The sequence below is a fragment of the Loxodonta africana genome, chromosome 13 (genome assembly GCF_030014295.1).
Source record: "Loxodonta africana isolate mLoxAfr1 chromosome 13, mLoxAfr1.hap2, whole genome shotgun sequence".
NCBI lineage: Eukaryota > Metazoa > Chordata > Mammalia > Proboscidea > Elephantidae > Loxodonta > Loxodonta africana.
In genome coordinates this window covers 52,187,501-52,200,767 of record NC_087354.1, presented here as the reverse complement: position 1 = coordinate 52,200,767, position 13,267 = coordinate 52,187,501, and the positions used below count along the sequence as shown (strand labels likewise).

The 13,267-nt window shown below is 40.1% G+C and overlaps 1 protein-coding gene across 13 annotated transcripts in view; it reads right to left on the bottom strand.

The window, feature by feature from the left end:
* Window positions 1-13,267, bottom strand: part of HERC1 (HECT and RLD domain containing E3 ubiquitin protein ligase family member 1) — a 197,025-nt gene that overhangs the window by 30,239 nt on the left and 153,519 nt on the right. For 10 of the 13 annotated variants that reach the window (XR_010317426.1, XR_010317425.1, XM_064267422.1 and 7 more), the window contains 10 exons: window positions 12,677-12,945; window positions 11,850-11,902; window positions 10,964-11,164; window positions 9,825-9,999; window positions 5,479-5,749; window positions 5,125-5,338; window positions 4,118-4,374; window positions 3,006-3,133; window positions 2,176-2,303; window positions 1,178-1,378 (listed from right to left, as the gene is read on the bottom strand). Coding sequence is in view for 11 of the 13 variants with exons in the window: in XM_064267422.1 (XP_064123492.1) it covers window positions 1,178-1,378; window positions 2,176-2,303; window positions 3,006-3,133; window positions 4,118-4,374; window positions 5,125-5,338; window positions 5,479-5,749; window positions 9,825-9,999; window positions 10,964-11,164; window positions 11,850-11,902; window positions 12,677-12,945 (1,897 nt within the window). In the remaining 2 variants the exon portion in view is untranslated. The remainder of the gene's footprint in view (window positions 1-1,177; window positions 1,379-2,175; window positions 2,304-3,005; window positions 3,134-4,117; window positions 4,375-5,124; window positions 5,339-5,478; window positions 5,750-9,824; window positions 10,000-10,963; window positions 11,165-11,849; window positions 11,903-12,676; window positions 12,946-13,267) is intronic. The other 3 variants (XM_064267429.1, XM_064267430.1, XM_064267425.1) reach the window with 2 other exon arrangements.

The following is a 13,267-nucleotide window of genomic DNA, read 5'->3' as shown; positions in this document are numbered from 1 at the left end:
TCTACTTCTGAAAAATCAGCCACTGAAAGCCCTATGGAGCACAGTTCTACTCTGACACACATGGGGTCGCCATGAGTCAGAGTCAACTCTAAGGCAACTGGAGAAGGAGGAGGAGGAGGATGGGAATTATGTGGTTAACTTTTTGAGGCACTGCTGAACTCATGTGACCTACTTTTAAAGTGTTTTTCATTAGTGTGAAGGACTGTCTCATTTTTATCTTTCATTCTTTTTGGGTGGTGATTGAAAATGAGAGATGAGATCTAATTCTCTTACTGATTTTAAGTCATTGTACCAGGTTGCTTCTTTTTGGATAAGAATCTTCCATGAAACTGAGAACTGAAATAATCACAAAAAGAAAATCAGCTGTCCCTCCTGCTTGTTTAATAGTCTCTACTTTTTACTCAATGTGTTCCCATGTTCTATCAAAAATGTTCTATTCTAAAGATCTATATTCACGTTTGCTTCTTTTAGTACATACAACACTGGAAAGCTACAAGAGAAACAACAGTATTTATCGTGGGGGTAGAGTAGGGTGGGAACTGAGTGAATACAGATAGACTTTTCACTGTATATCTTTAAACTTTTTTATTTTTGAACCATATGAAAGTATTACCTATCAAAAAAAAACTAAAAAAAAAACAACCTGTTTTATTCTATTAATAGAGTAAGTACCACGTAAGTAGGGACCTTCAAATTACCCCACTCCCGCCAAAAAATAAAAACTATGTAAGATGTTTACCCATCCAAAGGGAACAGTGAGAAAATGAATGAATGTAGGCTTACGACTTGCTATCTCTTGCCAGACCAGATATTCCACCTCCTCCCTGCCACTTCCCCAATTTTACACATTTGTTAATAATCTCATCTCTACCAATAATTATCATCGTCCTTCTCTTCAGCACTCCTAACTTTCGAGGGAGACTTGGAGCCTACTATAAATGCTGAATCACTTACATAAAGATGAATGACCAATGTGTTATAACACTATTAGATCTCATTTTAGCAGTGATGAGTGGTGGGGCTTTGGAGAGAAATATCTTTCAACTTAATAAGTAATTAAAATGAAATAACAATGGACCATCTAGAAAACAAAGCCAAAAGTAATATTCACTCAGGATTTTAAAAATCAAGTGCCAGGTGGGAACTTTCTCAACTAGACATAAGTCCAGTCACTTACCATCCTTTCGATAGCAATGCTCCAATTCTCGACGGTGCATGGTGGACACGTCAACAACTTCAATCAGTCCTAGAGATCCATCCATTCGTCCCACCAGCAGTAATTCTGGGGACTCTCCTGACCAGGCTGCAGCTGGACCCTCTTCTGGCCACGCCAAGGCAGACACCCAATGAGGCTGAATATCTACTAATCCTTTTCCTCCTAAAGAGAGGGAAAAGCTTAACTAGTTTTTACTTAATTCTTAAAAACAATAATATGAACAAAAATAAATATTACTTAATTCCAATAGACACTCAAAGCCATTCCCAATTTCATAATAGCCTACTGATAAGACTGAGCACTCTGGATCCTTCATTTATATATGTGACTGCCAAATTAATAGGCTTTTCTGTAACTATCAAGGCAAAAATGACAGCTTTATAGAGAAGAGAATAAAGGAAAAAACTCAGTGTACAAATGCCTAACATTTAAGTCCTTTCCTAATAATTACCGAAAGCCAAATTAACATAAGAAATTCACCTACAGTTAAGGCTAGCTATTACTTAAATATGTAAAAATGAGCAAAAGTACTAATAAGCCCAAGATAACAACAATGATTTTTTGCTTTCCAGAAAAGTTAATAAAAATTGACAAGGGTTTATACTTGTGAAAGAAACAAAATAAACAGAAATATTAAAGTAATTCAGAAGATTACATAGCTTAAAATTCAGTGACCACTACTTCTCCTCAGACTCTAATCGGAACACTTAGTAGTAAGTGAAAATAATTTTTAGCTTACAACTATCAGGTTAGTTTAAATTCCTGGACAGAAAAATTAGGATATGAGCACTTCCTCTCTAACCTAAACCATACTGTGCTTGGATTTTCACATTTGCTGAATAGCTTATGAATTTCAAGGTGAGAGAAGTCATTGTTTGTATGCAGAAGGGCAAAAGAAAGGCCCAGTAAACAGCAGTTTTAAAAGTACCTTTGACAGTTTGAGAGTATTTGACTCTTACCATTAACTTGCCAGATATTCACCATCTTTTCCAAAGCCCCAGCTAGATATTTGCCACTGATACTCCAAGAAACAGGTGAGAAACTTGGATCACTGGGTGACCCCAGGCTTTCCTCAGCATCCCCTTCCCTAGAATATAAAAGATATGTATGAAATTCTAATCCCCATCATCCAAAAGTAAACTAACCTCAAACCTTAAAATAGGAGTTTCAGATGGACTTAGAGTACATAATAGCAGTCTCTCACTTCAAAAGCTTGGCTAGCAGTATTTGACAATCACATTTATCATAATGTAAAAAAATGTGACAATCTGACTGTTTATCATTTAATGTAATATATACCTCGTCAACAAAGGCATTCTGATTTCATACAGGTTACACATGGTTATGTCTCAAGCCTATTGACTCCTGTTCACTTAATCTCTAGGAAGTCCTCAGAAAATTATTACCTACAGCTGACTATAAGACTATAAAGGATGCTACATTATGACACAAAACAATATAATTACTTTAATTCCTAAACAGTCCTTCAAGACCGAAGGAAAATTAGCCTGTTGTGCTATATGACTGAACGTTTATTTGCTAGTAAACCTTGACTTAATTCCGAATAATACACACTGAATAATCATAATACAATATTCTAAATAATACAATATACTGAATAATCATATCCTAAAAAATACACACTGGAGATACAGTAAGTCTCTTCTAAAAGAAAAACTTTTTAAAAAATGTTAGTGACAATTCAATTACATTAACACAACAAAGAAGAGGCATATTTAGGATTCTCTGATTTTAGATGTTACATGAGACAGCTAATGTTAGCACTCACAATCTGTTGAACACACAGGTCTGTTGCAGGGAATATTGCTTCTTGGTGACATTCCACACCCGGATGGTGCCATCATTGCCGCTGGTAGCTAAGAGACCTTTTTTATTACACCAAACACATGTCATTACCTAGAAAAGTTGAAAAGATGTGTCTAGCAATATTTAAACAAGTTTTGATCCAAATAATTAAATCAGACCCCAAAATTCTATCAAATTGGAAAAGAAAAATCTACTATGGAACTGTAAAAGAAAAGCATCCATGTTGTTGTTGTTAGGTGCCATCAAGTCTGTTGAACCTAGGTACAACAGAAACAAACACTGTCTGGTCCTATGCCATCCTCACAATCATTGCCATGGTTGAGCCCATTGTTGTGGCCACTGTGTCAGTCCATCTCATTGAGGGTCCTGCAGTACGCATGGCCTCATTCTTTTCTAAATGGCTGATCAATATATATCTATTTGAAGTACTGCTTTAAAGTACTAGGGCCAAGCACTTTTTTTAACTGAGACCTGTTAGAATCTTAACAGGCTAAGGTAAATATGTTAAAATACTTTAATATATTTATTTGTTCTATAAAGTAAACAACAGAGACTAAGAAGTGATTTTAATATCATTTAAGTAATAAAGGTTAGTCTTCATGTCCTAAACTGCCCCCGTCGCTGCTTATGGGCCCAGATTAAAATAATGAGTCTAGTTTCTTTTGCTCTAGAGTGTATAAGCCTTCATCTTTTGTGAGGCTACTCCTGTGGTCTTCTTACCTTCCCTCTCACTTTCCCATTTGTATACTATTATGTAGGAAACCCTAGCGGCGTAGTGGTTAAGTGCTACGGGTGCTAACCAAAGGGTCGGCAGTTCGAATCTGCCAGGCGCTCCTTGGAAACTCTATGGGGCAGTTCTACTCTGTCCTATAGGGTCACTATGAGTCAGAGTTGACTCAACGGCACTGGATTTGGTTTGGTTTTGGTATACTATTTTGTTAAGCCAGCATACAGAGAAAGGAGAATTGGTTGTTGCCAGCAAATCTTGGTAACTTACAGACAGACAGAAAGACAGAAAGTCACCATTTTATCTCACACAAGGTAGTGAACATACATCGGGGTCAGAATACATACTCTGTTCTGATGAGCCTCCAGCTTGATAAAGGAGCATTTTCTGAGATCTCCTCCCATATCAGCAAGCGTTTGTGGAGTAGTTTGGTTGTCGCGGTCCTGTGCGGCAAGAGTGCGCACGAGCTGTTGAGCAGCCCATTGCCTGTGCTGTGAGGACAGCCTTGAGGACAGGCAGCAGGCTGCCAGGGCATTAGCCAGCTCCAGAGGGCCTACAGCACAAGGATCATAGGAAGGATGGGCATACAATTGGGCAATTAAACCTGCTTAAACAAAACAATGAAATGATGCCCGGGTGAGAGCTGGTGGTAGTGAACAAACAAAAATGGGTTAACCCATCTTTTAAGAATTAGCACTTTTACAAGCAGTCATTCACTAATGCATGCATACAAGGTATAAAGCATTCATCTCACAACAAATGCTATAATAGATTCTATAATAAATCTGATCAATTACAAATGTACATCTTATACACAGCAATCAAGTCCCCGCTCTAAGGTCACAGTAAATCGGGAATGCAGCAGAACTCATTGTGAGGCCCAGACAGAGGCAGCGCGCCCTTAAGAAATGCCCTTAAGTTTGGCTTTTGCTGCTCAAAGGTGATCTTGGAAGCCAGTCAAGGCTGATGGATCCAAAAGCCCACCTCCCCATGCCAAATGGTCCTGACAAAGAGGAAAGCTGGCAGTAGTGATGAAGCAGCCCCTTCAAAGTGTTATTATCTTAAGACAATGAGAAAAATGACACTTAGTTTATCTAAAAGTTATTAAGGAAATCTGCCAAGATTATTATCTACGGTGACTCAAACCATAATCCATAACAAGACTAACTTAGTACATTTTCTAGTATTTGTTTCCAGGCACAAAGAAAATGTATCCGTGCACTTCTTTCACAATCTAAACTTAAGAAGTTTACATGTCATGCAATTCATCACATATAATAATGCAAAAACATCATTTTTTAAGCATGAATCAAGTTGATTAGAAAGCTGTGTATTTAAATAATATGAAACCTACCTTTCTTTTCAACTTCTGACTTATCATAGTTAGGTCTCAGTTTGGCCCCTTTATCAGCTAGTAATGCCACAAGGGCCTGAGTTACAACAAAGTTTGGGGAGGTTACAAGCTTGTTCTCTTCGGCAATTCCCCGGAGAAAGCTGGGAAGAAACTTCCGTTGAATTGGATCATCAACCGTGGTTAGATTTACACCTGTTGCAGCAGAAATCAAGTTCTGAAGAGGCAATCGGAACAAACAGGTTTAATTTTTACATACAATTTTGGAACAAAAGAAGAACATTTCACTTCAAAAGGCTCTTCAAGAATCAGCCGGAAATCAGCAATGCCCCAGAAAAAGCACCAAAACGAGCTTACCTGTGTACACAACTGCACCAGCAGTTTTGCAGCACTAGGGGTGTTGGATGCTAGACATCCCACGGCTGTGCTCAGGTAGGCCAGGCAAGAGATGGGCTTGTTGGCCTTGCTGTGCCCGCCTCGGGAGCGCTCTGAGGTGCTAGCCATGGCAGAGGGACTGGTAGAGAGGCCAGCTCTCCCTGCTGCAGCCAGGCACATTAATCGAACCAGCGTTCGGATATCTGTTAGCCCCAGAGACTCAAGACCAGCAGCCAGGCTGCAACTGGAGCCACTGTCAGGAAAGGAAGACATTTTATATAGATAAAGAAAACAGATTTCTGAAGAGAACATCTGGATTCTCACATATCATCCATAGCAAAAGCAACCAGGATAAAAGGCAAGCCACACACTATCACTAGCCACATGTGTCCTATAAAAAATGCCAAAAAAATTATGCAAGCTGGAAGCTGTGATACCTAAGCCTCTTTTTGGATTTTAATAATGATCTATACTTAAAGTGTAACTGAATTATCAAAGTATCATATACAGAAATGTTCATCAATTGTCAATTTTCCCCAACTGAAGAAATCTGTGTGACCACCCCCAGATCAAGAAACAGAACATTACCAGCTCCTAGAAGCCTACCTTGGCCCCCTCTCAGTCACTATGCCCCAAAAGTAACCATTATCCTGATCTCTAGCCATAAATGAGTTTTGCCTATTTTTGAATTTTATATAAATGGAGTAACGAAGTATGTACTCTTTTGTTTCTGGCTTCTTTCAATCAAACATGCCTGTAAGATTCATCCATGTGTTTGTATCATGTTCTTGTTAGTTGCTGTCAAGGTGGCTCTTGACTCATGGTGACCCCACACACAACAGAATGAAAGGCTGCCCAGTCCTGTGCCATCCCCGTGATCGGCTGTGGATCAGACTGTTGTGATCTATACGGTTTTCACTGGCTCATTTTTGGAAGCAGATTGCCAGGCCTTTCTTCTAGTCTGTCCTAGTCTGGAAGCTCTGCTGAAACCTGTTCAGCGTCGTAACAACAAGCAATCCACCGCTGAGACAAGGGTAGTGGCTATGTAGGAGGCGCACTGGCTGGGAATTGAACTAAGGTCTCCCGCGTGGAACGCGAGAATCCTACTGCTAACCACCAATGCCTCACTGTTGAATTATATCGGTAATTTATTCATTTCCACTGACATATAAATGAAACCTACCACAATTGATTTATCCATTCTACAGATGACAATCCAGTGGTTTCCAGTTTGGGGTTATTACAAACAGTATAGCCATCAACACCCTTGCATGTGTCTTTTCGTGTACATACGCAAGCATTTCTGTTGGATACACGCCTGGAGCAGACCGCTGGGTTATAGTATGTTCACGGCCAGCTGTAGGCGGTACACCTACTCCTCACATATTGACTGGAAGTCACTCTCTTTTGAATGCTTTCCTTGTCCTTCTCAAGCATGGTTAGACATTACACTTTTACATCTCTGCTGTATCAATTATGTAACTTCTATTCATCTTTCACTACAATACACATACTCCTCACTTATCGACTATCTCATCTGGCACTTCCCATTTACGACAACAATAAAAAATCTACTATGTGACTCTTTTGCACATTAACAAGGTGGCAGGCATGGCGGCAACAGCTGCAGTGCGTCCTCTCCCTCAAGGAGGGTCTCTGGGTGGCCTCTGGGAAGCTGGGTTGTGCTGGCTGCACTCTCCGCTCCCTCCTGCAGGCAGGGGTGCCACGTTCAGCTGTTGCTGGGGCTTGCCTCCTCCATGGCCACAGCCTCCTGGCAGACCTGCAGTCAGCACCAAGCCAGTGGGCACCTGTTCTGGGTTCCTAGCTCCTATTCAGCCTGAGGCTCTGCAGCTAAAAGTTGCTGTGAGGTGGTGAGAAAGGAAGAAAGAAAAGAGGCATGGCAAGGGTGTTTGGAAGAAATGTGTGTGAGTTTAATGACATCCCAAAGTGAGCTAAACTGGGCCTGAAGCCTCAATGACTTAGTGGGGCCGGGTGCATGACCAGGCTCCCAGCATCCTCGAGGGAAGGCTTAGAGCCTCAGTGGCTCGCCAGACCTAGAGGGCAGAGGCGGCTCTGGAATCATGAACACAGGGCTTGCAGGGGTGGGAATGGAGCCCTGGAGATGGCTCCTTGAGGAAGCTCTGACCCAGCATAGGAAAAAGGTGAAGCGGTTAAGCTGAGGCAATATCCAGCTTAGTCTCCTCCAAGCCTCCTATTCCGCAGAGAAATAATCCATAACCGAACTTAGAGTGATGAGCACATCAGCAAATCTTAGCTGTTACATTTCTACAATCATATTTTCTAAATAGAAAAAAATCAGACAACTGGATGGTCTGAAAACAGAAAAAAAAATTTAAAAACCCTCCCTTTTCACATAATGCTGATTTTGGCATTAACGACCCAGTCTTTGGCACCTGACCATGTGGGTAAGTGAGGAGTGGGCGAACGACCAAAGGGTTTTCCAAGCAGCTGTACCATCTTCTCACCAGCACTGCTCCAGCTGTTCCACCTCCTCATGCTCTCTTCTTCTTTTTTTTGGTCCAATCTTTTTAACTTTAGCCATTCTGGTGGATGGACACTAGTTTCTCATTGTGGTTTTGATATCCACTTCTCTGAAGACTAATGAGAGTGACCGTCTTTTCACGTTTATTGGCCATTTGAGGACCCACTTTTGTGGAGCACTTCTTAATGTATCCTGCCCACTCTTCTTTTGGGTTGTCTGTCTTTTTCTTACAGATTTATACGAAATGTTTACATATTCTGTTGGTTATATGCATTGCTAATATCCTCGTCCACTCTGCAGCTTGCCTTTTTTACTTTCTTAATGGTGACTTTTGCTGAACAAAAGTTGTTTAAGGTAGTCCAGTCTATCAATCTTTTTCTTTATGGTGGATGTCTTTTGTGACTTAAAAAATCTCTGCCTATCCCAAGGTCAAGAACCCACTTGGAATTATTTGTTTCATATAGTGTGAAGGTGGGACCAAGATTCTTTTTTTTCCTCCTATACGGATAATGGAGAAAAGATTTAAGTTGTCAAGGACTTCATTTTACTTGGATCCACAATCAACAGCCATGGAAGCAGCAGTCAAGAAATCAAAAGACGCATTGCATTGGGTAAATCTGCTGCAAAGGACCTCTTCAAAGTGTTGAAGAGCAAAGGTGTCACCTTGAAGACTAAGGTGCACCTGACCCAAGCCACGGTATTTCCAATCGCATCATATGCAAGTGAAAGCTGGACAATGAATAAGGAAGACCGAAGAAAAGCTGACGCCTTTGAATTGTGGTATTGGCGAAGAATATTGAATATAGCATGGACTGCCAAAAGAAGGAACAAATCTGTCTTAGAAGTACAACCAGAAGTACAACCTTAGAGGCAAGGATGGAGAGACTGCATCTTACGTACTTAGGACATGTTGTCAGGAGGGATCAGTCCCTGGAAAAGGACATCATGCTTGGTAAACTAGAGGGTCAGCGAAAAAGAGGAAGACCCTCAATGAGTTGACACAGTTGCTGCAACAATGGGCTCAAGCGTAACAACGATTGTGTGCATGGCGCAGGACTAGGCAGCGTTTTGTTCTGTTGTACATAGGGTCACTATGAGTCGGAACCACGTTGACAGCATCTAACAACAACAACATATGGATAACCATCTGACCCAGCCCCCATTACTGAAAAGATCATCCCTTCCCCATTGCTCTGCGTGTAAACTGCTGTCATAAATCAAGTGTCTGTATATATGTGGGTCAGTTTCTGGATTATTTGGTCTATTTGTCTCTCCTTGAACCAATACCACACAATCTTACGTAACTTTCATTCTGATTCTCTCCCTCAGGGTCCTCCTGTCTTTGCTGATTGGCTGTTAAACACCACTGCTTAACCACTTCTTAAATGGATGTCTTTTGGTCTGTCCTGGCTCCCTTTCCATTTTTACATTACATGCCACAGTGTGAACACAGCAAGAATCCCTGTGTTAGGATTTTCAGCTTGATTCAGCCAAACAGCTAGTTAACTCTACAGAAAAATACATTTTACCCTTTATGTTTGCCCTACATCAAACGGGTCAACAGCCTTCGTTTTCCATTTCACATCACAAAATAAAACATGTGCAGTTTACTCTATTACTTTAATGGCATTACTTTCTACCTAAAAAGAGCTGAGTACTAACTGAATAAATGAATGATGAATGATAATGATGACTATGTCTGCCTTCTTTCATGCAATAGGACATACTCAAGTTTCTAAAACTTCCACTCTGTCCTCCTAAGCAATCCCAGACTCTCGTAGAAGACACGCTAGACACTAGCTCAGCACTGCTTGCCGAGACTCACCTGACTGAGAGAAGAGACAGTGCTCTCATGACCATGGTTCTGGCCAGAAGAACCTGAGCAGCAGCGGTCACTCTCCTTAAAGCCACCACCCGGTCGTGAGGGTTCGCTAGGGCAGCTGCCTGCTCACCTAACGTTATTCTCCCAGAGGAACTTTTCTCTACAGAGCCATGGCAACCTGCAAAACATAAGATTTTGCGTAGTTGTTAACAAGGTAAGAAAAAACAAATATCCAGACTATTGAAAATTTCTCCCATTCTACCTAGGCTCAATGCTACAAAGAAATACAATGTATTTTGCTCATCTGGGACAGAAAATTCCTTGGGAGAAAGTTATTGCTAAGTCAACAACAATCTAAGCCAGGTAGTCCTCGATTTACGATGAGATTCCGTTCCATTGACTCCATCATAGGTTCATTCTGATGTAAATTAAATCTCTTTTTCTTTTTTTTTTTTAGTTTTCATTACTATTGCCTTTTATTATCAGTATCTTTATAAATCCAATTTTTACTTATCTTTGGGTGTTGGAAACATTATATATAAACTTACAGATATACTTTAACATTGTATGTAGTACATATTACTAACAATAAAATGCACCAAAAAAAAAAAAGATGGTTGTAAGCACAGTTTGTCATAACTTAAATATGTTGCAAGTCAGGGACCACGTGTAGAGGAGAAATTTTTTTCTAAATAATTTCTTTTTTCTTTGTTTTGCTCATGCATCACTTCTACTAAGAAATACAGAACAGATATACCCCTGAAAACATGCTTTTGAAGATGAAGATGCTTTGGTGGTTAAGCAACCAAATACCGCCCCAATCCTTTATTGTGCATCCCCAGTAACTAAAGTTACCATATCCTCTCATCCAAATAAAAAAGTGCAAAACAGTTTTAGGTCCGTTCCAGAATTCTCTTGGCACAAAGTTAAAAAAAAAAGAAAAATTTTACACACTTTTATCACTTCAATATTTTATTTTAAAAAATCAAAACAATATTACATACGCCTTCAAAATGTTAAAACAACTGCCGAAAGAGGCTTGCTGGAACAATGCTGAAACCTTATTATTAGATGTTTACCTGTCTAAGAAACATATTGAGAGAGGATCTATAAAATCAATGCAAATCAGCATTTTGGTTTACCTATTTGCATCAGAGTCTCTTCCATACTGTTTGTGGCTGTGACCATTGCTACGGACGCTCCCAGTGGATCACTATCCGGGAACTGAACTGGTTCTGGTACAATGCGCCGGTCATTTAAACCCAGTGGCCCAGCAAGCAATTCAAATTCTTCTTCACCTGTTAGCTTTTCATCTTCATCAACATCTAACATGTCCCAGTCTTCTGGAATTTAAATAAATAAATGTATGGTACACGAATATAACACAACTCTGCTGGTAACAGTTTTTGTGAGGTATGTCTAAGATACATACGGACTGTAAGTCCGGTATCCACAAAATGAACTAGAGCACCATCTCATGGTGATGCAACCAAACTGCACTCCTGAGGCTCAGTGAGACTAAGGGAAAAGGGGGTCAGTGGAGTCAAATCCATTAAAAGCCAACAGCCAATGTTACAACTGGTTATGGAGGTTTCAACTCATAAGAAATACTGGCATGGAACCAACAAAAGTTCTTACCATGCCCATAATCATTAGGAAATGATTTGCCTCAAGTAAACAAATGCTCCAGATAAACTGATGCTTACTAAATGTTTTATTTTTTACTTTGCTCACTTAGGATGAAAGTTCAAAATGTACTACATACTTTCCCTACTTTGAAAAAAAATTATGTCAAATAGAAATTAACATTCTGTAGTAAAGCTAGTGTTTCAACCCAGGTCCTTTTCCTTTGACTTCAAACTAGGGGTGCTGCTATCAAGCTACCTTGAGTTTTGGGGAGAAAGTTTAAGTTAACATGTACATAAACACAAACACACATACACAACGGTAAACTTTAATACAGATGGTAAGGAGATGAACATATAAAAATACGTGTAAAATAAAGAAGCTCTCAGGACAAACAACTACCTTCATACACACTGTCCTGCTTGCCAAGTAGATCTGGAGCTTGTCCCTTGTACCTGCACCAAACATGAAGAACATCGTGTTTTTATATAAAACGGTTAGTACCCGAAAATGCAAATTAAGTCATTAGAACATTTTAAAAGGTCATTCATAAAGCAACACAAAATAAAACAGTGTGTTTCATGTTATAGGCTAACGTAATAAAAATGGCTGGTATGCAGGAACAAACATGCTTGCCAAATCAACGGCTGTTTTCCCAAAATACTGGGGAGGTTTCTGGGTTACCTACAACTCTTTAAATAAAAACCTATTCCAGAAAGCTTGAAGGCTGTAATAGTTGGCAAGAGCAAAACAACCTGCTCACTAGAAACTGCTATTGAAGGATGTGAGGAGATAATATTTTCATGAAAGCTCTTTTCATCAAAAACAAAAACCATCTACATTTTCACGAAGAAAAAGATTTTAATTATGACGCCAGTAATCTGGTGAAGAAGGACCATGAAGAAATTGACCATAAGCCTCCTAAAGGTTAAGGCAAGGGTCCCGACTACAACTTGCCAACAAGTCAAAGTACAATACAATCAAACTCTAGTACAGGACCTGCATCCCTGGACTCTCAGAGATTCTGCAGGCTTCCAGCTCTAGTGGGAGCATGAATTCCTCAACCCCTTCCATCTTTCCTGTCCCCAGTCTGGTGATCATAGGACTTCTGGGAAAGTCAACAGTAACTTCTCACATAAAGCAAGCTAGGGTATCCATGCCTTAAGATATAAGAGATAGTTTACACTCCTCATTCAGAGGGTCTGGAAATCCATACAATTCCAAGGTACCTTTCAGAACTTGTTGTCTTGGATTTGGTCTTCAGGGCTAAGTACTTCTCCCTGCAGCTGCCACATAACAGGTAGTATGGATTGCCGCTCCCACATTCACCGCCGAACCAGCCATCCACATAGGAGCCGTTGCTGCGATAGCCCTGGCGGTTGGCACTGCGCCCGCAGCCTGGGTGGCTTCTCTTCATGTGCTGATTGAAGCTGACGACGCTGCATTCACACAGTTCACACACCACGACTTCTTCCCTGTCTTCAGACTCACAAACATGCTGCACAAAACGATTTCATACCAAATTATTACAGTCAACTTAACATAAAATTAAGAAGCGGTAAACAGAGTGTTTGTGATAGCAACCATTTTGTTTACCTATGATGGGATATTTGCAAAGCGTTCATAATAAATTTCTTTCAAGTCAGAATTCAAATCACACAATCTGAGTATGTTCTTTGCCCTCCCTCATTCCAATAAATTATAATATATGTGACTGGGTATCCTACTAAGGAAAGTGTTAATAAAAATGACAATCTGCTTTACTTCAAAAAGATTTTTTTAGACAACTCATCAGACATGGAAGGGACTGGACAATGGGT